Source organism: Electrophorus electricus, chromosome 22 (assembly GCF_041902795.1).
Source record: "Electrophorus electricus isolate QZ-2024a chromosome 22, ASM4190279v1, whole genome shotgun sequence".
In the NCBI taxonomy this organism is placed as follows: domain Eukaryota; kingdom Metazoa; phylum Chordata; class Actinopteri; order Gymnotiformes; family Gymnotidae; genus Electrophorus; species Electrophorus electricus.
Genome location: NC_137518.1, coordinates 12,695,254 through 12,722,500, shown reverse-complemented (window position 1 = coordinate 12,722,500; position 27,247 = coordinate 12,695,254). Strand labels below are relative to the sequence as shown.

At 47.5% G+C, this 27,247-nt stretch overlaps 3 protein-coding genes and 1 long non-coding RNA gene across 9 annotated transcripts in view; 3 read left to right on the top strand and 1 right to left on the bottom strand.

Annotated features, from left to right (window-relative positions):
- The window catches only part of LOC145653061 (uncharacterized), a 26,750-nt gene extending 26,335 nt beyond the window's left edge, over positions 1-415 (bottom strand). The window contains exons 1-2 of the long non-coding RNA XR_014119355.1: positions 267-415; positions 1-102 (exon numbers count right to left, since the gene is read on the bottom strand). The exon at positions 1-102 is cut by the window's left edge and continues 13 nt beyond it. This is a non-coding gene — a long non-coding RNA (uncharacterized LOC145653061). The remainder of the gene's footprint in view (positions 103-266) is intronic.
- A 145-nt stretch (positions 416-560) lies between these two features.
- Positions 561-12,047, top strand: tmf1 (TATA element modulatory factor 1). 3 transcript variants are annotated; one of them, XM_035520271.2, is made up of 17 exons: positions 561-1,088; positions 1,809-2,983; positions 3,334-3,437; positions 4,231-4,357; positions 5,018-5,123; positions 6,144-6,286; positions 6,610-6,776; positions 7,342-7,498; positions 8,066-8,158; positions 8,664-8,820; positions 8,982-9,174; positions 9,281-9,350; positions 9,733-9,840; positions 9,984-10,100; positions 10,267-10,419; positions 10,676-10,801; positions 11,094-12,047. In XM_035520271.2, exons 1-17 carry the CDS (start codon positions 953-955, stop codon positions 11,232-11,234), a joined length of 3,273 nt encoding a protein of 1,090 aa, XP_035376164.1. In that variant the 5' UTR covers positions 561-952; the 3' UTR covers positions 11,235-12,047. The 3 variants fall into 3 exon arrangements, with proteins under 3 accessions (XP_035376164.1, XP_035376163.1, XP_026871276.2); XM_035520270.2 differs by having other exon boundaries at positions 1,641-2,983; XM_027015475.3 differs by having other exon boundaries at positions 562-1,088; positions 1,641-2,983; positions 9,733-9,825.
- Positions 12,048-12,107: 60 nt separating this feature from the next.
- eogt (EGF domain-specific O-linked N-acetylglucosamine (GlcNAc) transferase) lies at positions 12,108-21,597 on the top strand. Of its 3 annotated transcripts, none has more exons than XM_081705362.1 (16): positions 12,212-12,242; positions 13,423-13,673; positions 13,953-14,053; positions 14,213-14,321; positions 14,441-14,535; positions 14,767-14,871; positions 15,205-15,311; positions 15,538-15,641; positions 16,315-16,407; positions 16,622-16,693; positions 17,173-17,259; positions 18,281-18,349; positions 18,669-18,730; positions 18,827-18,946; positions 19,117-19,219; positions 19,901-21,597. In XM_081705362.1, the coding sequence occupies exons 2-16, from the start codon at positions 13,491-13,493 to the stop codon at positions 20,045-20,047; spliced, it is 1,557 nt and encodes a 518-aa protein (XP_081561488.1). In that variant the 5' UTR covers positions 12,212-12,242; positions 13,423-13,490; the 3' UTR covers positions 20,048-21,597. The 3 variants fall into 3 exon arrangements, with proteins under 3 accessions (XP_081561489.1, XP_081561488.1, XP_026871274.2); XM_027015473.3 differs by lacking the exon at positions 12,212-12,242 and adding an exon at positions 12,321-12,639; XM_081705363.1 differs by lacking the exon at positions 13,423-13,673 and having other exon boundaries at positions 12,108-12,242.
- A 297-nt stretch (positions 21,598-21,894) lies between these two features.
- Positions 21,895-27,247, top strand: part of tafa4b (TAFA chemokine like family member 4b) — a 37,524-nt gene continuing 32,171 nt past the window's right edge. Inside the window, exon 1 of one of the 2 annotated variants that reach the window (XM_027015486.3) lies at positions 21,895-21,977. The gene's annotated coding sequence lies outside the window, so the exon portion shown is untranslated. Of the gene's footprint in view, positions 21,978-25,032; positions 25,565-27,247 lie in introns of those variants that run through there. The other variant, XM_027015485.3, reaches the window with a different exon arrangement.

The window sequence follows — 27,247 nt, the reverse complement described above, 5'->3', positions numbered from 1 at the left end:
GAGCTTGGTTTGGTGGACGGACACGAGCCTCTTCTCCTCAGACTGTTCACTTCCAGCTCACCTTTACCTCGTAAGAGCGACGTCTGCTGTTGTCACATTTGCCTTGCAAAAAAAACAACAACAGCGTAGCTTTGATAATAATGGCTGATTATTATTCCTGTAACTGCAAATATTCCTGTAACATGCGAGTAATATTTTTTCTCAGAGTGAATCTTAAGCATTTTAAAATGGAGCAAGGTGCAGGTCTGTCTCACTGAATCTCATACATCTTGATTTGAAGTTATTCACGCGCTGTCAAAGTCACCTCTGTCCTCACAGTAAAGAAGGTGTTTTGTTGCTGCGTTTATTCTGTTCCCTTGAATATCTGTTATTAGTGTGCCAAGGTCTACACTGAACCTGAGGGGAAAAACACGTTTAAATGTTCACTGCTGACAACTTTCCTAATTCGACATTAATAACGTTTTTTAATTACCGTTTGAACAGCTGCGTCTCCAGGCCGCGGTTAGTCTACGTGGCCGCTACGTCAGAGCTTCGTGCTACGTGGAGCGGAAGTGCCAGTGTCGCCAAACTCCAAAACAACGCCGAGAAACCAACAGTTCAAAGACGAGCAAGATGTCGCATATAACGCCTGCGGGAATGATATTGAGTCCCTTTACGCTTTTTTAGATGACCAAGGCCTTTTAACAGCCATGGGATCGACTGGCATTGCGTAGACTGATTGCTAATAGTCAAGCGGCCTGTGAACCTGGCGCTAGCTGGTTAAGTAGCGTTAACTAGCTAAGCTAAGTTAGCTAAGATAACTAATTACGCATTCAATGGCAGTAAACCCAGCTTTTCACTAGCTAGGTGGAACTGTAAGACTGTCCAAACTATGATTTGAAATGCAGTTGTTATAAACAGCCCTCCTTTGATTAGACAGCTGGTAGACGAGAGTTCGCTAGCAACGAGCAATATGAGCTGGTTCAACGCTTCTCATCTGTCCAGTTTTGCCAAACAAGCTCTGACGAGCGCGCAGAAGTCGATCGACCGTGTTTTAGACATAAAAGAAGAGGATCAGTGGGGTGATGCTACGATTCCTACTTTAGACGGTAAGTTCAAGGAACTGTCACGAATGTCTTGCCAGCTAGCTGAAGGGCAGGGTGCTTGCTGAGGACGGCTGGCTTGGCCGTAGCTGGCCAAGGAGTGAGAGGTTTACTCATTTACGTTTACATCATTTATCTGACGCTTTTATCCAAATTGACTTACAATTATGACTGACACAACATGAGCAATTGAGGATTAAGGGCCTTGCTCAGCAACTTCCCGATTGCAACTCAAGTATCTTAACCGCTGAGCTACCACTGCCCTACTCGGGTAACACCGCTTCTTGCCGTCTACCCGAATTAGCCCTGTTAGGTAGGTTAGCTGTATGTAGTTTGTAAAGTGTTAAGTTTGTCTACTAATTAACGCAGCTACGCTAGTATGCTAGCTAGCTAACATTGTCAACATCGGGAAGCGACGTCATGATGACGTAAACCGCTGTTAGTGCATTTCATTAATTATTAAACGTACTTTTATAACGAACGTGTGCTCTTCTTCGTCGTCTTCACGTTGCTTGGTGTTAGGGCGCTTTTGAATATTATGCCTTGCTATATTCTCAGACATGCCGAGCAAGCCAGTATCTACAGGATGGGGTATGCACCAGTGGGATGCACCCTCAGAAGAAGGCCTGAAGACTCTGCCCCCTTCGTCGGAGGCGATCACCAGGCCGGTCACACGCACCGTGGTTGATGAATCTGAGAGCTTTTTTAATGCCTTCCTGTCTCCAGGAGACATTCAACCAGTCAAGAAGACTCCTGTGGTGTCTGTGGCACCAACCAAGTCCTACCACCGCCTGCAGGAGAAAGATGAGGAAGAAGAGAAGCCTGCTGTCATGGATGCTGTGGATTCCTCTAAACCTTGTCAGGCAGATGGGGGTAGGCGTGGCAGTGCTGGGCCTGAAGAGAGCAAAATGGTGGAGGGCGAACCGCCGGATCCAGAGGAACTTCTGGCTTGTATGTCCCAGGAGCCAGGGCCTCTTCCTCCTGCTAAACTGACAGCACCGGAGCGAAGTGCAGAACTTGAGAGAAGTGAGAAGACGTCAGAATCCCAGAGTTCTGCTCTGACGCCAAAAGCCACGCAAGCAGACGCACCTTCGTCCGCAGCAGCTGAGCTTGCAGATGCCTTTGAGAGCTCCGCCCCTGCTGTGTCCCCCGAGCCCAAGAGTCCAGGCAAAACTCTGCCAGTGCCCCCCAAAGACATCACGCTAGAACCCAAAGACCCCAAAGCAGAGGACAGGCAGAGCGACACGCCGTCTCCCCCTGTAAGCGCCTTCTCCTCCGGCACCTCCACCACCAGTGACATCGAGGTCCTGGACCACGAGAGCGTGATCAGCGAGAGCTCGGCCAGCTCCCGGCAGGAGACGGCGGAGGCCAAGACGGGGCTGCACCTCATGCAGGGCTCCTTCCAGCTGCTCTCGGCCTCCACGTGCGGCGACTTCCCGCGCCTGGACGACTACCCCAAGCTGACGGAGAGCTGCGGCTCCTCGTCGGACGCCTTCGAGCGCATCGACTCCTTCAGCATGCAGTCGCTGGACAGCCGCAGCGTCAGCGAGGTCAACTCGGACGACGATGTCCCCGCCAACCGCACTCTAGCGTCCGTCACGGCGCGGCCCGCCCCCGCCCTCCAGCCGCCGCAGGCCGTGCAGGAACGGCAAGAGGTGGAGGGAGACGCGACTGACTCAGCAAAGGACCAATCGCAGGAGGAGAACGAGATGGAGGAGAGCGGCCGTAGTGCCACGCCGGTGAACTGCGAACAGTCAGAAGACCTGCGGGAGGGTGGGCAGGAGTCTGACTCGTGTCTCGCACTGTCCAGTTTAAGGACTGACCCTGAGGAGTCACTAACACCACCCGTCCCCATTGACCAAAGAGGTGACTCCACCTGCCAACTCCAAGCACTCCAACAGGTCTGAGTTCAGTAGTGATGTGTTCAGTTTCCTCAGCACACATTAAGACTAAACTTAGACTTGAGTTGTACTGCTGCAATTTGTTCTCCATGGAAATTCGTGTTAGCCTAGGAGTTTTAGGCTTGATCCAGATCTAGAAAACCAGCCCTCAGATTCCTGACCAATACGACTGGCCAATCTGTAACTGAGCCTTGCTGACCATCTCGGGTGTCTTGATTTCAAAACATGGCCACCTCAAATACATGTTGAATCTGTCAGAAGTACGTCACCAAGTAGATGCTGTTCATGGCAGGTGGGACTTCTGTGCAGACATCCCTTCTGATTGGTTGTTTTTCCTTCTGCTTCTTCAGGTTGTTGACGAGCTCACGAGCAGGCTGGAGAAGAGAGAAGCCCAGCTTTTAGCCGTCAGCAAGGACAAAGCCCACCTGGAGGAGGAGTGTGATAACCTCAGAGAGTAGGTCACTTGGTCTTACCAGACTGTGCTGTGATAACCTCAGAGAGTACGTCACTTGGGGTCACCATCTTCTCTTTGCTCTTGTTCCTGTGTGTTGGGCTGCTTTTAAATAGGTGGAGTTTTTAGTGATTACTTTTCCTGTTCACTGAATTCAACTTTGAATTTGCTGATTTGAATGTGGTTTGTTCATGAACTGAAAAGGACCCGGCTGGGCGTCATGGTTGGATATTGGACCTCTGTGTGCTTGTGCATGTGTTTGGACATTAAAGGGCTGTGTTGGTGAGGTTCGCCAAAGGAGTTGGAGCAGTGAGAATATTTACTTACACTGGAAACTTTGGCACTCCTTGCCAGCAAATGACTAAAATTAAAGGGAAACTTGCCCGTTTTGTCGCGTGTACACTTGAGCGTAAGAATGTGAACTGTTGTGGTTGTGGTGGAGCTTGTGCCGTTCCTTTATTTTTCTGCTTCTTTAATTTCTGATTGAGAGAAGAGTCTTGTCTGATTGAGAGAAGAGTCAGAAAAACTGGAAAAATATTAAGGTGCATGTCGAAATGTTCTTAAGCTCTGTATGTAAAAGCTGCTCGCTGTTTTTTTATTGACTGGTACTCACTGGTGTTAAGGTCCTGAAATTGCATTTGCAAATTGTGTGTTGAGATTCTTTTGTGCCTTGGAGCAGGGCGTTTAAGGGATAAAAGCATAACATGTTCCGCTATGCCGTCGGAATGGCAGTAATGTGGGAAAGCTGCTTTACGCCACTGGATGACTGAATGTGAACTTCCTGTGTGTTTTGTAGTGAGGTGATAAGGCAGAAGGAGGAGAACACTAGTGTGCGGTCTCTCAAAGATGAGTTCACAGAGCGCATCGCGGAGGCAGAACGCAAGGCTCAGCTCGCCTGCAAGGAGCGGGACATCGCCAAGAAGGTTAGACACGGCCGCTCGTCTCGACGCTCCCGTTAGTCATCCTCCAATTTTTCCCCTGTCACTGGGCAGTTTCCGGGCTTCCGGGAAAGATGTAGTTTGGATACTGGGCCGCAGTGAGCTTGGCACACACGCACCCGCACTGCTGTGCCTGATAAGGTAGTACCAGCTCATCCCGTGCCACTTCCTAATTTGTCTTAATGCTCAAAATAGTACCCAGATATCTGATCTGTCTGGTGCTGTGGTAAGAACTGAACCATTTTTCAGTGTGTGTGCCCACAGACGGCATGCAGCCTGTAACTGCACACTTACGAAGTGCTCCTGAAGGACTGGCCACTGAGGGCACGTCCAGCGAACGGCGGCCGGTGGTTCGGTTACTTATTTTGTTAAAAGCAAGGTGCTTTATGAAAAGAGTGACTGAGTAGATAACCCCAACCCTATGTGCGTTATTTAGACTTTTCCTTGATCCATCAAAACGTTGAAATCTTGTTTTATGGCATTCGTTATGATGTTTTTATGACCAGAGCTAATGGTCTCAAAAGACAAGGATCAGGGTCAGGAGGTTTTCAAGACGGTTTGTGACCGCGTGCGTAGGAACGGGTGTGGAAGTCTGGATAAACGTCACCTGTCGCTCAGCCACGTTTGTGTTTATGTTCGCTCCAGGAAATCAGAAGCCTTAGAGAAGAACTGTCCACCAGGTTCAACTCTAATGAAACTCTGGAGCTGATCAGAGAGAAGGAGGAGCAGATCAGAGGCCTCCTAGAAGAGGGTGAGAGAACCTCTAGAGAACATCTGTGGCTTTCAGGAGTGCTGAAGAAATGTGTCTTTCTGCAGAGCGTAACATAAATAAATATTGCAGCTCTAGTTTTAGAATACGCACACTGCACGTATGGCTGTGAGGGTAGTTAGCAATTGTAATAGATTTGAAATTGAGTCAGTGATTTTTCTCTGCACTTAGTTTTGATACCATTTGATAATGGACTCGTAAGCTAATGCTACCTTGGGTTATAATATAAATATCTGCATTACATGAAGACGATCTCAGCTTTGAAGGTTGATTGCAAGTAAAGTTCAGCTAATACATTTTTTTTGTCAACTACAATATTTTCAAAAGTTTCACTGTGTTTCAGAATTTATTTAAAAGTAACTCCTGAATGCAGAAATCGATAAGCATGCAGTAAGTAAATGTTTTAAGGGTTAAAGAAAATACGAGGATAAAAATAATGCTAAGGCCTCAGTGATTATGGGGTTCTGCTGTCATAAACATTACATCATTCAATTATTAACTGGTGCATGTCAGTCACCTGCACTGCACAAGTACATACGAGACTTAAAAGAGATGAATCGATTCACTTCTAGCACTTTGACCAAAAGACAGTAACACTTGTAGGTATTATAGACATTCTGGCTGGCTTCATTATGCTGGTTAAAGGCGACTAGGTTTGTTTCGTATTTCAGTGTAATAGCATTGACAAACACTGTTGGCTGTTTCCAGAAGCCTTCAGGCTCCTTCTTCTAGAACATTCTGTGTTAATACTGCTTTATGGATGAAGTTCAGTTATTAGATAAAATTTATCAAGACTTCCTGCTAAAAAGATCAATGTTGCAAAAACAGTTGTGAGCAGTACTGAGTTTTTGAATTGTTCTACAGTTTAGTCTTGTATGTGGTGGCAGTTTTGGGGGTTTTTTTTGTGATGAGATTCTGTTCAGCTAGTCGTGAGCTGAGCTCCAGTAGTTGGGATTAGCCTTTCACGTGCCTCCGGCTGAGGAACGTTTGTTTGCCAATCAGGCGAGAAGCTCTCCAAGCAGCAACTCCAGCAGTCCAACATCATCAAGAAGCTGAGGACCAAGGAGAAGGAGAGTGAGGTGAAGATCTCCAAGCAGACCAAGAAGCTGCAGGAGCAAGAGGACGAGCTGAAACAACTGCAGAAGGTCACGCACACTCAAACATACACACGCCGTGACCTCACCAACAGTGTGACTCAGTCAGTTGCACCCCGCGTGTACTGAAGGAGTGACTCGGAGTCAGATAGTTGAACCATTCATCGAGGGTGGGGGCTGAAGTAGGAACAATGGGGTTCATCCCATTTATAGTCATGAAAGAAATGGATAAATCAATATGTTTCAGACGGTCGGACATGAGTCATGGCAGGACCATCTTGGCGTCCCTTTGATCTGCCGTGTGCAGAAATCGCGCGTGGTATGCAGAAGTTAAAACCGTGCGTGTGTGTGCATGCATGCATGCGTGTGCGCAGGTTCTGGATGGGAAGGAGGAGGTGGAGAGGCAGCACAGGGAGAACATCAGGAAGCTGAACTGTGCTGTGGAACGTCAGGAGAAGGAGCTGAGCGGAGCGCAGAGTGAGAACGAGGAGCTGCAGGAGAAGAATCGCAGCCTGCAGGCTGCCCTGGACAGCTCTTATAAGTAAACACACACACATGCACTCACCCCACTCCTCCAACACACACCCAATCTCTCTCTCTCTCTCTCTCTCTCTCTCTCTCTCTCTCTCTCTCTCTCTCACTCACTCACACCCAATCACCCCCTCAAACACGTATGCACACACGTACGTGTGTGTGTGTATATATACACACTCACCCCACTCCCCCAAACACACACACACAGCAACACACACGCAGTTCAGTGTCTCATAGCTTTCCCTTGAGGAGTCGTCATTAAAAAGAATCACATGTGAGGAGAGAAACCTCATGAAATTGTCCAGTGAACTTCATCAGTGAAGTTTCACGTGGGGGGAAGAATATGAAAACACACAAATCTTCTTAACCCACAACTGCATGTCGGTGTGTTTGGTTTTGCCTGTGCATTCCTAACGCTTGCTGACGTTGAGCAGAGCTCCGCCTTAACGTGGAACACCCATCACGTCAGTACTGATGAACGTCGGCACTTGTCAGCTTGTTTACAGAAGCACTGAGGTTGTGCTCAACCGTCCCTTCAAGTTGGTCTGCCTTATGTGTCTGTGTGTGTGCAGGGAGCTTACAGATCTGCACAAGGCCAACGCTACGAAGGCCAGTGAGGTGCAGGAGCTGGCGCTGAGCCGGGAGGTGCAGGCCAAGGAGGAGCTCAGCCTGGCATTGGACAAAGCCCAGGAAGAGGCCCGGCTCCAGCAAGAAGTCCTGGCCAATCAGGTGAGACTCTGCTGTCACTGAGCCTGCCCTGCCACTGCAGCATGGAGTGTTTTAAAATCAATCTCATAACCAGCTCACCTGTACTCAGACTAAGCATGCCGTTACACTGCCCCTATTTTTTTAAAAATTAAAACCGAATATCGAGGGTATAAGACCCCCCCCCCCCAGCGTATCAGTTTTAAATTTTCTTTATCAGTTCAACTTAAGAAAAGTGTTGCTGTATTTCAGTGTCGCTATCGTCATTTCTTCCGACTCCGGACAGTTTTGTTTTTCTTCTTTTGGGGTCAAGTTCCCTTTTTTAAATGTCCTGTTTGGTGGGACAATGGACTTTCGAGAACTTCGAGCGTACCCCGCGTCCCCTAAACTGAGACGGCCCTTCTGCCACCCCTGGAGATCTGCAGACCTGCAGTAACGTTTCAGGCTCACACACCTGAGTCTGTGCTCCTGCCTCTGAAGCTCAGGGCCAGGCGTGTGGGACGTGTCCTGTCTTGTCTTTTTTTTTGAAGGTAGAGGGCCCCATATTAGTAGGGTTTATTAGCTGGGTTCCTGTCTCACCTCTGGTTTCAGGTGGCGGATCTGAGGTTGGTCCTGCAGAGAGCTGAGCAGCAGCAGGCCAGGAAGGAGGACTACCTGCGTGAGGAGATCAGCCACCTTCAGCAGGTAACCTGGTCACCAGAGCCGCCTCGCTCGGGGGATGTTCTCCGTCCCGCCAGGTCTCTGATGGATGAAAACTCCCGATTGCAGTAACCACAGGATTGCAGTCGATTAGAGGGATGTCAGGATTCAGAAGTGTTCTAGACTAAGAAGAAAAATAGCATTTTATTTCATTTATTTTAATTATATTTATTTCAAATATTATATATAGTTACATCAAGTCTCTTTGACTGTCTGCTGGTATAGAATTGTACAAGCTCGCTCTCTCATTCTCTCTCACACACACACACACACAGAATTGTAGTGAATTACACACTTTTCGGACAGAGGTGCTTCATCAGCTGTGGAAGCAAAGTGCTATATTTGTAATATGTAATAAATTACGTTAATAAAGGGTAATAAATTCATGCTACATAATGGGTAAGTAGTACTTATGAATTGTGAATAATTACATAAATGAATAATAAACAAAATGTACAACTGTATAGTTTTTTGTTCTTTCTCTCTACAGCGGTTACAGGAGGCTGAGACCAGAAACCAGGAGCTGAGTCAGAGCGTTACCACGGCAACGAGGCCCCTCCTCCGGCAGATAGAGAACCTGCAAGCGACTCTGGGAACCCAGGCGGCATCCTGGGAAAAACTGGAGAAGAACATTTCAGACCGTTTAGGTGAGAGCACGTTGACTTCAGCTGACCAGTCGCTGTAGCAAAGCGATCCGACACCGTCACCCTCATCGTCCCTCGTAAGGCCTGTCTCCGTAACTCTGTTCTTTTTATTTCTCTCTCCCTCTCTCTTTGTCTTTCGCGCTCTCCCTTTACCTTTGGAGTAGCCGAGGCCCAAGCTCAACTGGCCGTCGCCGTGGAGAAGGAGCGCTCGGCAACCGAGGAGCTGTATACCATCAAGGCTCAACTGGCATCCCTGGAATCCCAGAATTCCTTGCTGCGACAGGAGAAGGGGCGGGTGCATGGCCAGCTGGACGCAGAGCGAGCACGACGAGAGGGACTGGAAGACGAGAGTAGCAGGTACCGGGAGACATCACACGACGCCAGGGACACGGTGGGTGAACGGGAACACCAGTCCTCACCCGTGTGTGTGTGTGTGTGTGTGTGTGTGTGTGTGTGTGTGTAGGGAACATGTTGAACTGGAAAATCTAAAAGGGGAGTATGCACGAGCCCTGGAAGATGCCCGGAAGGAGAAGGTACTACCTGTTCAGTCAACACATGCGCACCCACAAACATATTCTCTCTCTCTCTCTCACACATCCACACCCACACTCTCACACACACCCCCGCACACATGATCTGTACATTTAGCCATTATACTCTTAAATGATACCATTGCCAATACATAGTGTTATTAATAGTTGTATTGAAAAACAACTAAAACAGTTATGGGTGTGAACCTTGAAATTCAGTATTGTTACCCTGCAAATAATAATAATAGTTGTTCATGCATGTACGCAAACTGTCTGATGACCAAATAATGCGAGACTGACATAGTTAGTCATGAGCCATACGTGACATGACGCTGGATTATTAAAGCAATTACCAGGTGTCATGTGGTTGTGTCTGATCTTTCAGCTGCTACTCACAAACCAGCTTGAGATGGAGAAAATGAGGGTGGAGCAAGAGAAGAAGAAGTGTTACCTCGCCCAAGAGGCCCTGAAGGAAAGGGTTTGTAATGATGATGTAAACAAAGCACAGCTTTGCATTTCATTGTGTCCTCTAAAGTGTTATTGTTCTGAGCAAAGTAACAAGCTTTTTGATAACGTTCTCAAACGAATATTGTCATTACACATAACCCCGTGTGTGCATGCGTGCGTGCGTGTTAGGAACGGAAGTTTGTGTGTGTGAGTGAAGCCCCTGCATCCTCTACTCCGTCCCTCTCTCGCTCCAGTTCCATCAGCGGGGTGGAGGTTGGCGGCCTGCACACCTCTCTGCTCTCTCAGGTCAGTTTAACCCCTGCGCAAAGGTCAGCCTCACGCACGCATGTCTCACATGTACCGAGCAGAGTTAGCGCACAGTTACCCTAGCGAGCGGCGTCGGGTTTGAGCTCGATGTATTTCGGTCGTGCTCACTTGGTGTTTCCTGGTGCTTGTGCGCCGTACTCCTCAGGACGACGCCCTGGACCACACATTGGGCGCCATGGCCGGCACGCTGGCCGCGGGCAGCCTGTATGAGGCGACGCGGCTCGGGGGCGGATCCAGCGTCATGGAGAACCTGCAGGCGCAGCTGAAACTCCGCGAGGGTGAGCTGGCCCAGCTCCAGGTGAGCCCTGCCCAGGCGTTGAGTAAAAAACACCTGCTGCTTATCACTGCTCCCATTCATTCTAACTGCAACATGCATGTATTTACTAATTTAAATATAACAAAATAAATAAATAAATTATATATATATAAAAAGAAAGTATGTATGTGAGGTGGTAAGTGCAAAATGCAAGTAAGACCTAATATTGACAGGAAGTGATGACATCAGCGATGCACACAGTTCTTCTGCTTAAGTAATGAGGCCCCACCGTTTCTAGCTGGAGATCTCTGCTCTGGAAAGGAGCCGTTCAGTGATGGCGGAGGAGCTGGTCCGATTGACCAATCAGAACGAGGACATGGAGGCCAAGGTGAAGGAGATTCCCCGACTGCGCGTGCAGCTCAAGGTCAGCTCACTTGGACACTCCCAGCTTTGACGAGCGTTTTTGTCACGCGCGTCGCCGTGTGTATTTACAAGCGAAGGAGGGAGAGAGCCATGAATTTGGCGAAGGAAACTCACTCGTAAGCGTTGTGGTTCTGTTGTTGTTTTGTGCCACGTAAATCACCATAGTGACTGTTTTACCGCAGTGAATGACTAAGCGATGTAGTGCGGTTAGACACACGCGCGTTACACACGTGGTCGCTGCCCGTTTAGAGCGACACGTAATAAACGTCACCGTGTGTGCTCGCGCCCCACAGGAGCTGGAGCAGAGGCACAACACCATCCTGCAGATGTACGGGGAGAAGGCAGAAGAAGCTGAAGAGCTCCGGCTGGACCTGGAGGACGTGAAGAACATGTACAAGACTCAGATCGACGAGCTGCTTAAGAACCAGAAATAGACTCCTGCGCACACTAATCATGCTCTCATGCACATGGCCAAGCTGTTGCGTTGACGGATGAAACACACAAGTGCAGTTACTGTAGAAAGAAAGATCTTCATTGGCCAAAAGCCAACGCTGTGTGTGTAGACTGCATTTTCTTATCAGGTGTATTTAACAAATTATTTTTATTTTAAGTTGGGGAAAGTGACATTTTAAATGTGATTTTCAACAATACTTAATAGATTTAAAAACAAGGACGCGCATTTGTGTAGTGTGGGCCTAGGCGTGGTGAGTTCCACATAAATCTGCACATTTAAGAAAGGTTTCTCTCATCATTCTCAGTGTCCAGTACTTAAAAGTAACTGTGTTTTAACGTTTTTGGACGACATTGTTTCTATTGAGCCAGTACTCGTTGAGCAAGCAGTGAAGAAAATAATGCTGACCGTTTTCGAGTAACCAGTGTCAGTGGATGCCCGCCCGTTGTACTGTAATATGTTTAACACGTTCACTTGAAGTTGGTCGAAGATTTTCCAACACGGTGATTAATTGTAGGGAAGTGCATTTCCCGACAGGGATCAAGTCTGATATGTAGGTGTTGTGGGAAAGCAGCTGGAGCTGTTGAGGGGCCTGTGCAACACTACATTAGATGTGATTTATGCATTAGCGGCCTCCAATGGTAAACCATCTCCTTTAACTGCTCAGACTCACACGTGGCCATGCATAATGTGGGTGTGTGTGTAAACAGTCAAAAACTGTCATGTCACGAATAGCTTTACAGTTTATCGACAGTTCCTGTGTAAAATCTGTAAATAAACTGAGAAATATAGACTACTTGGTGCGATGTTTGCCTTTATGCTTGCCCTTTTTCACTATTCAAATGATTCGTTTCCTTTCGCATAAACTTTAGAGCTAGAATTAGAATTAAAGCCCCGTGGCGCCCCCTGGTGATTAATAATATACCGCAGGCCGGCTGTTGTTTCCGGTGTTATGGCGACTTGGATTCTTCACTCCAGTTTGTTAAAAAAGGTAAGTTACTTAATCGTTATTAGTTAGTCAATTTCAAGTCTGCTGCAGGTCTTCTGATGTAACACTGTTTACCATCCACGTAGACTTGCGTCGTACCCCCTTAATACTTTCCGATGTCCTGAGAGTTTTTTTTTTTTTTCTTAGCCAAATCCCGTACTGGGTGGGATGGGGCAGCCCTATACACAGCAGGCTCTGTGTGGCGGCCGCGTTATCACCGAAACTCCCGTCCAGCTTGTCCCGTCTCGGACATTTATCTGTAAAACGCGCGGCTGTCCGCTTTTCCGGAACCGCAGCAGCACGGGGCTGCTTTTCAGTGAGCTCCTGCAGTTCCAGACCAGCCGACGGACCTAAATGGACTTGAGTCGCGCCTGTCCGATCCACTAGTGACGCTGCTTCCGTGAGTCTGCACACATCCCGGCTGCGGTAAAGGAGCACACACTCGTTTTTTAATTCGTGACCCGCTCCACGCAGCGGGTGCAGCAGAACGCCTGCAGCCTGTCCAAGAACACCGCGGCAGCAGGAAACGTCATCGTAACGTTATCATAACGTCATCTTAACTTCATTCCTGTAAGGTGCACACGCGTGACTGTAACTACGTCGTCTAGCCTAACGGTTAACAGGTTTACATGGTCATTCGTGGTCTGCATTCGCCGCTACCTGCACCTTCCGCCGTTCGTGCACTGATGCTATGGACAGAAATACCGGACACGTTCCTGAACTGGCTCCGGTGTTTCAGGGCCGCGCGCTCATACGCATTCCGCCCGGAACCGCACGCGCCTCGGCTCGGGTCTGCGTCTGTCCTTACATTGGCTCAGAGGACGCGCGCCGCACTGGGTTTTGGTGTTAATTTCCCACATTTCAATCCCGAATGCTCCAACAATGGAAGGAAAAGGGTCATTAATCTTTCCCGCGTTAGGAGGTCTGCGGGTTAGATCCGCTCGCACAGGTTCCCACGCTGCGCCTTTCTTTAGACCTTTGTTCTCACGCTCTACATTTTCATTCTCATAATCTTACCAGTTCTCTCTCTCTCTCTCTCTCTCTCTCTCCCTCGCTCTCTCTCTCTCTCTCTCGCTCTCTCTCTCTCTCTCTCTCTCCCTCCCTCCCTCTCTCTCTCTCTCTCCCTCGCTCTCTCTCTCTCTCTCTCTCTCTCTGTCTCTCTCCGCCCCCCCTCTCCCTCCAGTGTCGCTGTATATAAAGCTGCTCCTTCTCCCCCCCCCCACCACGCCCGGGCGGGTCGTTTGCGGGATTATGCCGCCGGTCCTCGCGCTGCTCGCGGTCTGCGCGTGCGCCGCGCTCGCCGCCTCCACCGACGGGCCGCCGCGCTTCGACTACAGCGCTCTCGCGCTGCCGCGCCACCATGTCGCCCGTTTTCTGCGCAGCAACAGACGCGTCGCGCACCTCTGCGAACAGGACCCGCGCTGCCCGTTTCAAGTAAGGCGCGTGTTCTTTCTTCCTGCTGGAACCTTCGCTAGGAGTTTCCCTCGTGCAAAGTCAAACGGTGCACTTCTTTCATACCTTTCCCACTTAATTTAGTTTGCGACCATCACAGTTTTGAATTATTCATGTTATTTACACGCATATAAAAACTGCGTTCCCTAAACAACCACATCAAAAACCCTTTGAAAGTCATTCTGTATATTTCAGGGACTTTATTCTGTTGCCCCAGTGTGATTGTTTCCTCCTCCTCGTCTTTTCTGTACTGTTTGCCAGGATGCTTTGCAGCAGAAGGTCTCGTGTTGGGGTTATGAGAGAGATTGCCCCCCGGAGCAGCGGTTCAGCTACCCGGTGTGCACCAGCGTGGACTCAGGATGGTGAGACCTCTCGTGAGAACGAAGCCCGTTTCGGAGCTCGCGTGAGCAGTGTGATGTTTTAGCGTTGTAAAGCCTCCGGAGGTGCCAAAAGCAGAGCAGGAGTGCTTGGTCTCGACTAGAGTCCGATTCTCGATGTGTGTGTGTGTGTGTGTGTGGCAGGGCAAGCTCAGTGCAGGCTGCACAGGAACTCTTTTGGAAGCAGGCTGACTTTGGCTATGTGAGAGAGCGACTGAGGGAGCTGAACACACTCTGCAGGCCTTTAAGCCCTGTGAGCGCCTGTCTCTCCATCTCTCCTCTTCAGATGAAGTGTTTCCTAGGCTGGCGCCTGGGATCGGCTGGAGCGTGGGTGGAGCGTGACTGTGTTCTGTGTTCTTTTCCCATGCTAAGGGTGACTCTTCTCTGGAGTGCACCAACTACCTACGTTTCTGCAGGGCTACAGGCCTGTACCTGGACCTACGGAACCCCCGCAGGGGTCATGAGAGGTCAGTGCTCATGACCAATAAGAAATGGACAGTGCAAAAATACTGGCTTTGAGAGTTTTGTTTGTTTGTTTTTGTTTTCTCTATGTCACGCTTCCATTCAGCTCTCACACTACAGTTACAGTATAGTAGTAAAATAAAAAAATCTTTCTTTCTTTCTTACACTCTCACGCGCTCTCCCTCTCTCTCTTTCTCTTTCTTTCTTGCTCTTTGTCTCTCTCTGTGTGAGTGCAGATATAAGGAGGATTTCCTACAGCTGGGTGAGATAGGGGGTCACTGCCGACTGAACAGCAGCGCTCTGGAGGCAGAGGGGCAGCACAAGAGCCCCCTCCAGTCCTGGTTGGTGTGAATGAGTGCAAACAGAGTTTTCAACCTAGATCGCTGTTCAGACTGCAAGTAGAAGTGCTTAAATCTGGTTTAAATTGACAGATCTGAGGTACACAGAACTGTGTAAACAAATGAATTAGGTCACCCATGTGGCTTCTGGTATTATTTGTGCAAAATATGTTAAGTTCTTCGGCACGACTGACATTATTTTAACCAGAAAAAAAGAAAAAGGTTCCACCAGCCTGCTGAGGCCCCGTGTGCCACGAGAGGCACTTCCTGTGTGCCATGACAAGCACTTCCTGTGGAGACACTTCAGCTCTGAGCTGGTCTGTTTGCTGGTCCCAGGTTTGCGGAGCTGCAGACCTACTCCGCACTCAACTTCCGCCCCGAGGACGACGGGCACTGTGACCTCATCATCGAGAGACCCACAGTTTTCATGAAGCTAGACGCAGGTGGGCCAGGCCCGGTTGCCATGGCATCGTCCCGGAGTGTAACGATGAGCGGAAAGAACTGAATTTGAAACAGTATTATGTTGTCTACAGTATTCTCAGGAGCTTTAAAGGGCGGAGTATTGAAGTGCTCAGTGAAAGTGTTTATGTAATTCTGACGCTCTGCAGTCAGGTGAGTGTCTCTGGTTGCGTTTTGACTCTTTTTTTTTCTTCTTTTCTTTTTTTTTAGGAGTGAATATGTACCATCACTTCTGCGACTTTGTCAACCTGTACATTTCCCAGCATCTCAACAACTCATTCAGCAGGGACATCAATATCGTCATGTGGGACACGGTATTCCGCACGCAGAGACATGCGCACACATGCTCGGAAACACAAGAAGCGCACGCAGTCAGAGAGTGATATACAAACGCACGTGCAGTGTCGTATCTGAGGCGTTTGTGTCCGCTGGGGGTGGTCGGTGCTTAGGGGCCAAAATCACAATGATTTATGGAGACGCCTTATCTGGGCCACCTCTCTCAGCTCTGGGCTCACTGACATAGAGAAAAGTGTGAGGGAACAACTGATACTAACAAAACCGGCAGAACACCTGCAAGCATTACGGTTCATTAGTTATTACAATAATATTAATAATGCATTAGAATAAACATCAAAGTGATATCCAGGGGTCGGGATAAGCCAATTACAAGGTCACCTGGGAGCTATTTCTCGTTAACTGGATTAACTGGATATTTGGTTTAATTTGCTTTTGGAAAGCCAACAAGGCCACATTTATATTAGATTATTTTTTATCTTGTACTGACACAGTCTCTGCACCATGTCTGATTATCCAGGTACAAACCATGCGAACGGACAATGACCTGCTCATATTTGTGTTAGGTGCCTGTACAGAACTGATAAATACAGACCTTATTCTACTCAAGGTAGCAGCTCACCTGTGCGCGCCCCCCCCCCCCCCCCAAGCTGTTGTCATGGTAGCGTGAGGGCTGACTGTGCTGTGTTGCAGAGTCTGTATGGATATGGAGACTTGTTCAGCGACACCTGGCGTGCCTTCTCAGATCATGATGTCATTCACCTCAAGACCTTTGACTCGAAAAGGGTGAACATACGATTATGATTTGGTTTAATAGCATAACGATTATATTCATGTATTTATTATATTAAAGTGTCTATATGTCTTCGACTATCTACTTTATACTTTACATAGATCACTAAGAAAATGTAATTAATTACATATTACATTCATTAGAGGAAATGTAATTTAGTTTCTGTGTGAGGTTGAAGAAGGAGTGTTTTCACTGTGTTTTGTACAGGTGTGCTTCAGGGATGCCTTCTTCTCGCTGCTGCCGAGGATGAGATACGGCCTCTTCTACAACACCCCCCTGGTGAGCAGCGCTTGAAACAGGACAACATGGGACTTCAGAGCCATGTCCTTGGGTGGGCGGGAGGGGTGGAGAAACAAATCTCATCTCCTCTACGCTTTGAGGTCACGATAATTGCCTCGAGATTGTGAATTTCCAGTGTGCGGTGGCGCCGCGGTTCTGCGTGTGTTAGAGTTGCACGGGCGCGCTTGGTTCTGCCCCTCGCTCCACTCTCGTCTGGAGCGCTCCACGTGGGTGGCAGGACTTGTATGGCAGGCGGAGCCGGGCTAACCCTGCTGCGCGTGAGGCGCCCCGCCCGTCTGCCTCTGACGCTGGAGCTGTTTTGATATTCATGACTGAGAGAGTCTCATCTTGCATCTGGAAGTGGTTTACAGGTTATATGTTTGAAATGTGAGGGGAGATTATACAGGTGTGTGTGTGTGTGTGTGTGTGTGTGTGTGTGTGTGTGTGTGTGTGTGTGTGTGTGTGTGTGTGTGTTATAGATCTCAAACTGCCACAGTGAGGGGATGTTCAGGGCATTTTCCCAGCATGTCCTTCACCGTCTCAACATCCCACAGGAGGGACCCATGGTAACACACACACACACACACACTCGCATGTGCACGAGCACACACACATGCACAAGTGCACAAAAACATGCACACATACACACTTGTGCAAAGTCGAAAAGATTGACCAAATCTAAATCTAAGTGCCCTTATGTAAAAGATCAGGAAGAAATGCTGGACTAATATCTCACTAATATCCGACACACACACAGACATTGACTCACACGTACTCACATGCACATCTGTGCTGGCATCTCAAAACAAGCGGTGAAAAGTCTTGTTTCAGAATCTACTCGTTTCACCTGCCCTGCGCTGTTTTAGTTTCCACAACAGCTGGTGTAAAAGTCTATTGTTGTTGGTGTGTGCGTGTGTGTGTGCGCACGTGTGTTTCATGACCCTTCCTGCTTTACCAGCTGCTTCTATCATTACTGTCAGTCTGACTCTCTCTCTCACACACACACACACACACACACACACACACAAACAAACAAACTCACTGTCCCATACATATATCCACTGTGTGGAATTAAATTCACAGAAATAAATATTCACTATTTTTATTTAATTACAGTAGTTTTAACTATGCATCAACCCTAACTGGCCACTAGATGGCAGTGCTGTGTAAGGTGTGTAAAACTTTCCTGGTCTTGAACACAATGGCATCAGGGTCTGTACGTCCTGAGTACAGTGCACAGTGAAATTTAGCTCAGGTCATCATTACTGTTAGATAACTAATACATTTAAGGTTATGGCATTTAGCAAATGTTATTATTCAGTGTGACGTACATATTTATCTGTTATTATATGTTTAGCCAAATAAATTAATTATATAACTATGGTAGCTTTTATTTTTTAACTAAGATGGCTAAGTGGGTTAACTAGACCATTTTGAAGGAACCAAAATCAAAGCAAGACCTGTGTGATCAAAACAGGGTGGGATTAGGATTTAGCTCCAGAGTGCAGAGCTCCGGTTGTAGATGTTAAACCCTGGCCTAATGGAATCGTCTTCCTCGTCTTCTTTGCCTTGTGCTCCGTGTTTCAGGAGGGCCGAATCCGGGTCACACTCCTCTCTCGGAGCACGGAATACCGCAGGATACTAAACCAGCAGGAGGTGAGAACGTCTATCTTTGGCTCTGTTGTCCCTCTCTTTCATTGATTTATCACTCCGCTTCGTTACCTGCACATCTAAACACTTTTATTTCTAACAGGCTGCAGCTTGGTAAAGGGCCTGATTTAGTTTGGCTGCTGTCCATACAGGAGTCGGCTCTCATTAATCACTTACTGAACCCCTACTGTGTGTGTGTGTGTGTGTGTGTGTGTGTGTGTGTGTGTGTGTGTGTGTGTGTGTGTGTGTGTGTGTGTGTGTGTGTGTGTGTGTGTGTGTGTGTGTGTGTGTGTGTGTGTGTGTGTGTGTGTGTGTGTGTCTACAGCTCATAAATGCCCTGAAGACTGTGGCTTTATTTGAGGTCAAACTGGTGGATTACAAGTACAAGTGAGTGACAGATTCTTCGTGATTTTCATCAAAGCACATTCACTCTGGAGAAACCCAGGTCTGGCACTGACCTTGCTGTGTGGGGGTGTGTTCCAGGGATATGTCATTCTTGGAGCAGATCAGGGTGACCCATAACTCGGACATCTTCATCGGGATGCATGGCGCTGGTCTCACTCACCTGCTCTTCCTTCCAGACTGGGCTGTCATATTTGAGCTGTATGTGTTAGAGAGGGTGTGTGTGTGTCTGTGTGTGTGTGTGTGTGTGTGTGTGTGTGTGTGTGTGTGTGTGTGTGTGTGTGTGTGTGTGTGTGTGTGTGTGTGTGTGTGTGTTGTCATCATCAATGCTGCTGTAGGTGTTGTAAACTTGTGCTCTTTCATTTCTGCAGCTATAACTGTCAGGATGAAAGCTGCTACCGTGATCTGGCCCGGCTGAGGGGAGTGCACTACCTCACCTGGCAGAGAGCAGACAAAGTGTTCCCTCAGGACAGGGTACAGTGAGCTACACACCCATAAACTTACACATCCAACACCCATACACTTGCACACCAAAACCCATACACTTACACATTTAAATTTACATTTACTGCATTTAGCAGATGCGCTTATCCAGAGCGACTTATAAAAGTGCTTTGTCATTTACTCATAGAATACATCCTAGCCAGTGCAGTAGGTTAGAGTCCAATATACCAATGATCTAGAATACTGTAGAAATACAGGGATTACTGCTGATGCCTAGAAGTACAAAATACATAAGGTCTATCTTAAACAATGATAAGTGCAATAAACAATAAGTGCTAGAGTATGTTAAACAACATCAGTGTAATAAACAATACCCTACAATAAGTACTAATTTGGTTTGTCAATATAGGAGCAGGGTCAGTTGTCATTTAAATGTTCCATGACTGGATGGGTCTTCAGTCTGCCTTTGAATACTGCATTTGAAAACCAACACCCATACACCCCCACACCCATACACTTACACTTACACACATAAACCCATACACACATACACCCACACCCATACACTTGCTACCATAAATTGCAGTTAGAATGTCCAACTCTCTGCACAGTCTCTTTCCCGGTATTTTTTAGATTTTTGAGCTTTTGTAATGTTATCAGTGTGCGTGAGATCGTTGGCAGATCTGTAAGAGAAGCTCCACTCTCTTCCAGGGACACCACCCTACACTCGGAGAGCATCCCAAATTCACCAACTACACCTTTGACCCGGAAGAGTTCATACGTTTGGTCAGGCTGGCTGCGGATCATGTGATGCAGCACAGGGCACGGCATTCAAAACGGAGCCGCGATGAGCTATAGCTGAAAACACACGCACTCACACAAATACACATGAAACACACTGTTGTGTGTTTTCATGTGTAGACATTCTGTTTTATGGAGAAGATTAGCAATCCAGATTAGTACAGCAGTACAGGATCAGATCTGAATACGCCTCCACAATCCCAGGACTGTGGCACATCTGTATCTTTTACAATCCCTTACGATGTGGTTGGAATCGTTTCGTAATCATATGATAAAAATATTTTTTCAGATGACCAACATTCCTGGTAAATCACCTTTATTGCATCTTGTAAACCTGCAGTGCTGAAAACGTAGCAGATTTGCAGGTGAATTTGTAACAGAAATGTAAAAATGATCGCTTATGCAGTGGTGGGACGCACGCTTCACTCTCAACACCTCATTGTGTTCCGCAACTCATCACCACCGCAGTACTTATTTTTTACACTAATGATTGTATTTCTGTACACACTATAGTATACTGTGGCCTCCAGCGATATGACGTTGCCACAGCCGCTATCGCGATAGCAATTAACGTTTGCTACATCGAACCCAAATGTGTTCATTAGTATAGAGTACATTTAACTTTTGAACAAAGCTTTTGTTTAGTGGCCATCTGCTTTTTAAAAAATCTTTGGGGATAATGAGGGTTCCGACGTTTCTCCTTTGAAGTGAAGCACTGTGCAACCTGTTGTATAACGTGAGTGAGTAGCTTTAAGATGCAGTGACTGGCTATGTTAGTTTCAGTAAGTCACTCGTGTGAGAGTGCAGTTTTAGGACTATGTGCCTTAGGACTGCTGGCTTGACTTTGTAAGTCTTGCTCATTAAAGGGTGTTGGAGTTTACATTTTGAAAGCTGATCTAAGACCAATTTGTGCTTTAACTGGTATAGAATGAACGTAAGTGTGCCGTTCGGTTGAGCTTATTAAATGGGGAATCTTTCACATAACGTAGTCATTTAAATCTATCCAGGAGAACTCCACGGCCGTGGGGTTTAAACACACTAGATGTAACGAGCAGTTTGGTGAATCCTATTTTGAGAAACAAATTTCATTGATTGACGCTCAGAGTTTGGCGCTAAATTCAATGGAGGAAATAAACGAGTAAAAGCACGAGTGCAATTTAGGGGAATCAGCAAAAAAGAAAAGTCAGCGATGTATTTATTACAGTGTCCAAGCTATTGCATGTACATTCATATTTGTGTGTGTCGTGTCCTAATCACGAATGTTTGAATGCGACTGTAAGTTTAGTTTCTGCACAGTTCAGGTCATCTCAGGTATACGCTGCTGTGCTCGTGCATTAGACTTGTATGTAGATGTGACAATTGATTTTTTTTTTTTTTTTTTTAAAGAACATTTTATAATATTTATTTTCTCGGTATTGCTGGTGTTTTGGAGCAGATCGTGTTGTCTTTACTGCAGAGGGTCAGTGACAATGTTAGTATGGTCAGTATTTGAACAATGGTGTGCAGAAGATTTTAAAGAATGTAATTTTGCATGTGTATCACTGTTTTGGGCGGATTCGTGTATAAACATGTTTTGGAACTTGAAATTAAATTGTTTTTAAGCCCTATGTGTCTGGACCTGTTATTGCAAACAGACAAGGCACTTTTGTAAGTCGCTGTAGATAGGAGCGTCTGCTAAGACCTGTTTTTCACGTATACTTCCATATACAATAATTCATCAAACTGGTCTCAAGGCAGAATATTATATGTAGTCCTACTGCAGTCCCATTCGGTGTCACAATGCTTTCGGTGCTTTACATTAGAGCTGGACGCCGTTAAGTCTTGTCACCGTCATTAATCTACATGACCTTAAAACTCAACCAGAATTATCTTTTGTTTTTGACATGTACCTGCCACTAGATGGCGGTACAGCACCGCAGATGGACGTGGTGAACCTGGCGCCGGCGTGGACACTTAAGAGATCGCTGCCGTTTTCAAACATATTAAGGTACCTTGTTTATTTATTTATTTGTACTGTCCTCTGAGTAGCTGAGACTTAAACTAATGAGTTGTCCGAAGGACCTTGAAGTACATAGCCAAGCTAAACTAGGGGGGAAATAATACTGGCTATATGGAAAAGCGTGTACTGCGTGACTTTCCGGATGTGGACTTTGGAGAGGGTCATTTATATGTGCATCTCTAGATTCGTTCATTTGAAGGAGAAAGTTGGGAATTAACACGCACACATCGGTTTCTCGCCAATGCTCTAATAGTTTCGCCCTCGCGTTTTGATTACTGAAAGAAAAAAACAAACGAACTGTATACGGTTATACGCGCGGACGCACGTGCCGTTAATTTCCGACCCCCAGCAGGTGCAAGGCGGTCTACTGATCGCCTCGCGCAGCATTCGTCCGCGATCATTGTTGGCTGACGCTCGCGGTACCAAAGCTCAGGTGCACTTGACTGATAACCGCGCGACGTCTTACCTGTTCTCTTGAACAGGTGAATCCCAGCTAACCTTACACGCGGGCATCCCTGCTGTGTCGTGTTGAAAGCGGTGGCGTGACGGGAACGGTGGGGAGCGTGTCAGGGCGAAACGGCGTTGTTTATAAATCTCAAGCCTTGCTGTGAGGTAAATCGTACGAATAAGCATTTTTTTCCCCCCGCTATTACAAAATGTACCTCAAGCAGGCGTGGAGCGGAGACATTATTACGCTGTTTTTTGCAATGTAAAATGTAATAAAGACCCTCTTCCCTTATTGCCAAAATCAGTCAAAATCTCACGCCTAACTTACTTAGTCGAGGCGAGGCTGGGCTGCTCATTGATGTGGCATCACTTTAATTCATTTTCCCGGTGTGTCAATATTTGAATAAATGAATTTTCCCAATGCCGCGCTGATACGCGACGATCTAACGCGCGCCGTTCACGCGCGACTCTCATCTGCTAGGCCACAATCCGGATTTGATTTTGTTTTTCGTCGTCTATCGTCCTCGTCTCCCGCGTTTTCCATTCGTCGTTACGCGTAATATCCATTATCCTCTGTGTATCGACGCCTAATCTAATTCATTTGATAAAGACAACATTTCTCACCACCGAACAGACATAAATTTAGCGACGGCTCATCTTACAGGTCCGCGTCTCCAGGCGTCCCACAAAGCAAGAAAACATTCTCTTTCCGAGGATAAATGTGGAAATATTGATTGAGTTGGAAGAAATATTCCTCAAGTTATGACTAGATATTTCCATAATGCTCCCCTCAGAGAGCTCAGCGCGAGAGGGGAGCGGTCTCCGCGGGGATCCTATAACGCGCGCGCTCTTCACAAGGCCACGCAGGACTTCTGTGCCCTTTCCTCGCGTCGTCCTCTATCAGCGATTTAACGTTTTATTCTGCTTTAGTAGCATATATCTTAACGAAGGCAAGAACTCGAACAGCCTTTGCACGTCTTTATGCGTACGAAACGAATAATCCAAAATTGAGTTTATAACAGAGAACAACCTTTCTAGTATTTTTTGTCGCTCTATCTATCTATCTATCTATCTATCTATCTATCTATCTATCTATCTATCTATCTATCTATCTATCTATCTATCTATCTATCTATCTATTTTGCGTTGTACGTGCAAAGCAGAGGCGCATGTTTCACAAGTTCACGACGGGTTGGTAAACGGTGGCTGTCCATGGTCCTGGAACGATGTAGTTCGGCGGTGTTTGGTGAACTACGAAACTACGAAGCTGCTTAGGCTCGCTCGGGCCCGCGGTCATCGCAGATCTCTGTCTGCAAAGATCGTGAATGTGCGGATGCGTGTCATTTGTTGCATGTGTCCGACGTGTTCCGGCACCCAGCTACGGAACAGGAGTACCTCCGTCCTACCGGCGTGTCGCCGTCGCCCTTTGCGCTTCCCCTCCTTTCGGTCACATCTGAATATTTTGCGCATTGCACCGTAAGATGCGATATAACTCGATACACAGAAAGTGCAATCGGCCAGCGTTTTCACCCGCGGTGCCTTCAGCACAAGTAGTCTACGTTTGGTGGAGCATCACAAGGTTGTGTGTGGTTAATATTTTATAAGGCATGCCTAAAGGTCCGAGCTGAAGAGCATATTCATTCGTGAAAATTAATAGCTTTGGGATACTGAATGTAAATTTTTTTTTTTTTTTTGTATACAATTCAATTGTTAATGGCTTACGGCCCCCCTCTTAATAGGGTGGATTGTTTATCTGCTTTTAATTTTTTATTAGTAGCTTTTTATTGATTGTAACATTTCACACACAAAATATTGTGTTTTTCTTCTCGATATTAATATCAGATAAACTGCATCGGGACGAGAGGTCCTGTCGATTCTGCCGGCGTAATAAAGCGTTCCCTTCACGCAGACCCTCCGTGGCCACTTGTAGGATACCCGGGACGCTCGTGGTGTGTGACGACCCTCCGGTTCCTCTACTCTGTCAGTGAAGGTGGGAAGGAAATCTCACCGCCTCACGTGCCATCGTGATTAATGGTCGCGCGGTCTAAACGCTCGCGATAGACCATGTGATTGGGCAACTCTGCAATCAGTGTCGAGCGCTAACTATTTCTGTGATCTGAAATTGATATCTGTGATGGAATACCCTTCAGAACTCATTCGAGGGGTGATTAGATATCGATATCATCATTTGTAGATGACAGAAATGTATCATCGTGTCCAACTTGGGACCCGGAATGTAAGACCAAAAGGAGATCGACTGAATCGATCTCCAACTGAGAGCTTTTCAGTTCAGGCGAATTGTTAAAACTCCATTACTCGGAGAGATGGGTACAACAGAAGTGTCATTCTGACTGACAAAACACAAACCACTTCAAAATGGACCCTCCCTCCCACCGAAAGGCTTTTTTGTGTGTGTGTGCGCACGGTGAAGCCCCCCCCACACACACACACACTTCAACACTCGTGAACTATGACATCGGTACGCGTGGCTACTTGGAAGAATTGCGAGCGAGGCGGGTGCAGCCAGCGCACGTGCGCGGAATAACCGAGGCGAGTTCGCGATTCTCTTGTCAAATTGATCACGGCGGTGGGGGAGGAGTGCACGAGACGCAGCGATTATCTCAGACCTCCCCATCACTCACGCTCAAGGCGGTAACGGGCCCGGTGCGACGGGGGGCTGCGCCATCGCAAGTTAATAATAACTCGTTAACAAAAAAAAAGTCTGGAACGTTACGAGGCAATAACCTTTCTTTTTTCTCTGTATGGATTTACTTCGTTGCTGAGCTTTTAACGGCGAAGACAATTTTTTTTCTGTTTTTCTTTTGTCCCTCTCGTTATATGTTCTGTAAGTTATTGGCAGCGGTCAGATTCCTAATAAAAGGTCGGAGAAACGCACTCGGGAACTCCAGGAGCACAGCATGCGCGTCGGCCTGGTGCCGTCGTCTCCGTTTCGCACTTGGCCGCTCGGGGTCCACGAGATAGACACACGGCCCTCGCGCTTGCCCCGCCGTGACAAGTCAGGAATCGGCGGCATGAGGAGAAAGTAGAAAGTCACAGCAGCTCCTCCGCAGAACCCGTCAGCATTCCGAAGCCGGCGAGAAGGAATGCACAAACTACAATAGATACCGGTAAGACAGAGGTTTCAAAAAAATCACGACTGGCGGCATCGATCTCTACGGTACGGGTTCCTCGTGTCAGATGTGTTTGACATAAGTGTTTGTGGTATCTGTACAGTCGTTGTTAAATATAGATCGTAGCGAGAGAAGAGTGAAACTTTGAGTAGTGAGACGTGCGATGCCCTCCGTGCGAGTGCAGCGCAGGGAGCGGAAGCAGAGATCCGACTCAGCAAAGCGATCATTATTAAACGCGCAACTAACGCGTTACAACGCGTCGATATAAGAAACATGACTCCCTGCTTTCCTTGATAAATGTCCTGTTTCATGCGCGTCTGGTCTCCCTGACCCTCTGTCGCAGCCGGGTAGTTATCGGAGTGGCTCGGCAGTCCACACATGAACCTTAACATCGCGGCTCTCGCCAGGAAAACGACGCAAAACGAGGGAAAACGCCTGAGCGCGTGAAAGATCGAGAGGCGATCGATGCACTGCGGGCTGAGCCGCGCGACGCTGCAGGCTCGGGGCATCCCGGTGGCTGTTGAGTGGTCCGCGAGGCTGATCCGCTGACCCGGCGCTTTTCACGCCGCTTTTCCCGGCGCTTTTCACGCCGCTTTTCCCGGCGCTTTTCACGCCGCTTTTCCCGGCGCTCGCAGTCGTTTTGCGTGGATTTCAGTCGCGTGGTGAAGTCGTAGTCGCGGGGCTGGAGAGAAAACGCGCTGGAGCGCGCGGGCTACGGTCGCTAGACATCAAAGCGGGGCAGTGTTACGTATCCCTGAAATGTACTATAAAGACTTTGACTAATTTCTTCGTGAAGCCTTAAAAAAAAAAAAAAAAAAAACATGAAACAAAATTTTTAATGAGGATGAATCACCCGTCTTCACTCTCTCTCTTTCTCTTTCTCTCTTTCTCTCTCTCTCTCTCTCTCTCTCTCTCTCTCTCTCTCTCTCTCTCTCTCTCTCTCTCTCTCTCGCGCGCGCGCGCGCTCGCTCGCTCGCTCGCTCGCTGTCACGCACACATACTTATTTACTTTCTCCCTTGTGGCCTTTGTCTGGCACCGAAAAATGGCTTGATGCATGTTAATTGGTGCAGTAATGAGATCTTCCCCGTATCGTGTTGTAATTGCTATTCATCCCGTCTCCACCCCCTTAGCCAGCGCGCGGTTCTCCCGTTCTCGTTCTCCGATTCGTTCTCCCCAATAAGTACTGAGGGTATCATTATTCCCCTCTCTGTTGCTGTGCTGCGTGAGAGGACACCACAGACATTCGTATGATTACTTTAGTCATGAGCATGAGGCAGAGCAGCGCTGTGTGTGTGTGTGAGAGAGAGAGAGAGAGAGAGAGAGAGAGAGAGAGAGAGAGAGAGAGAGAGAGAGAGAGAGAGAGAGAGAGAGGGTGGTGGTGTTTGGGGACCTAATTCTCACCGACGGTCACATTAACAGTCGAGCTCCATAGTTCAACCCAAGGCTACTTGACCTGACCTGCGCCTCTGTAGACAAGTAGCACAGACACTTTCTTTATCTGTCCCTCTTTCCTTCTGTCTGTCTCTGTCTTTCTACGTCCGTTTCTGTCTCTGACACTGTCCATCTGTCTCTCTCCCCCTCTCTTTCTCTCTCACACACACACAATTGTTCCTTTTATTCAGGCCTGGGATTGCCAAGCTTCATTTGAGATAGGCAGAGACAGACAAAGACTGAGAGGT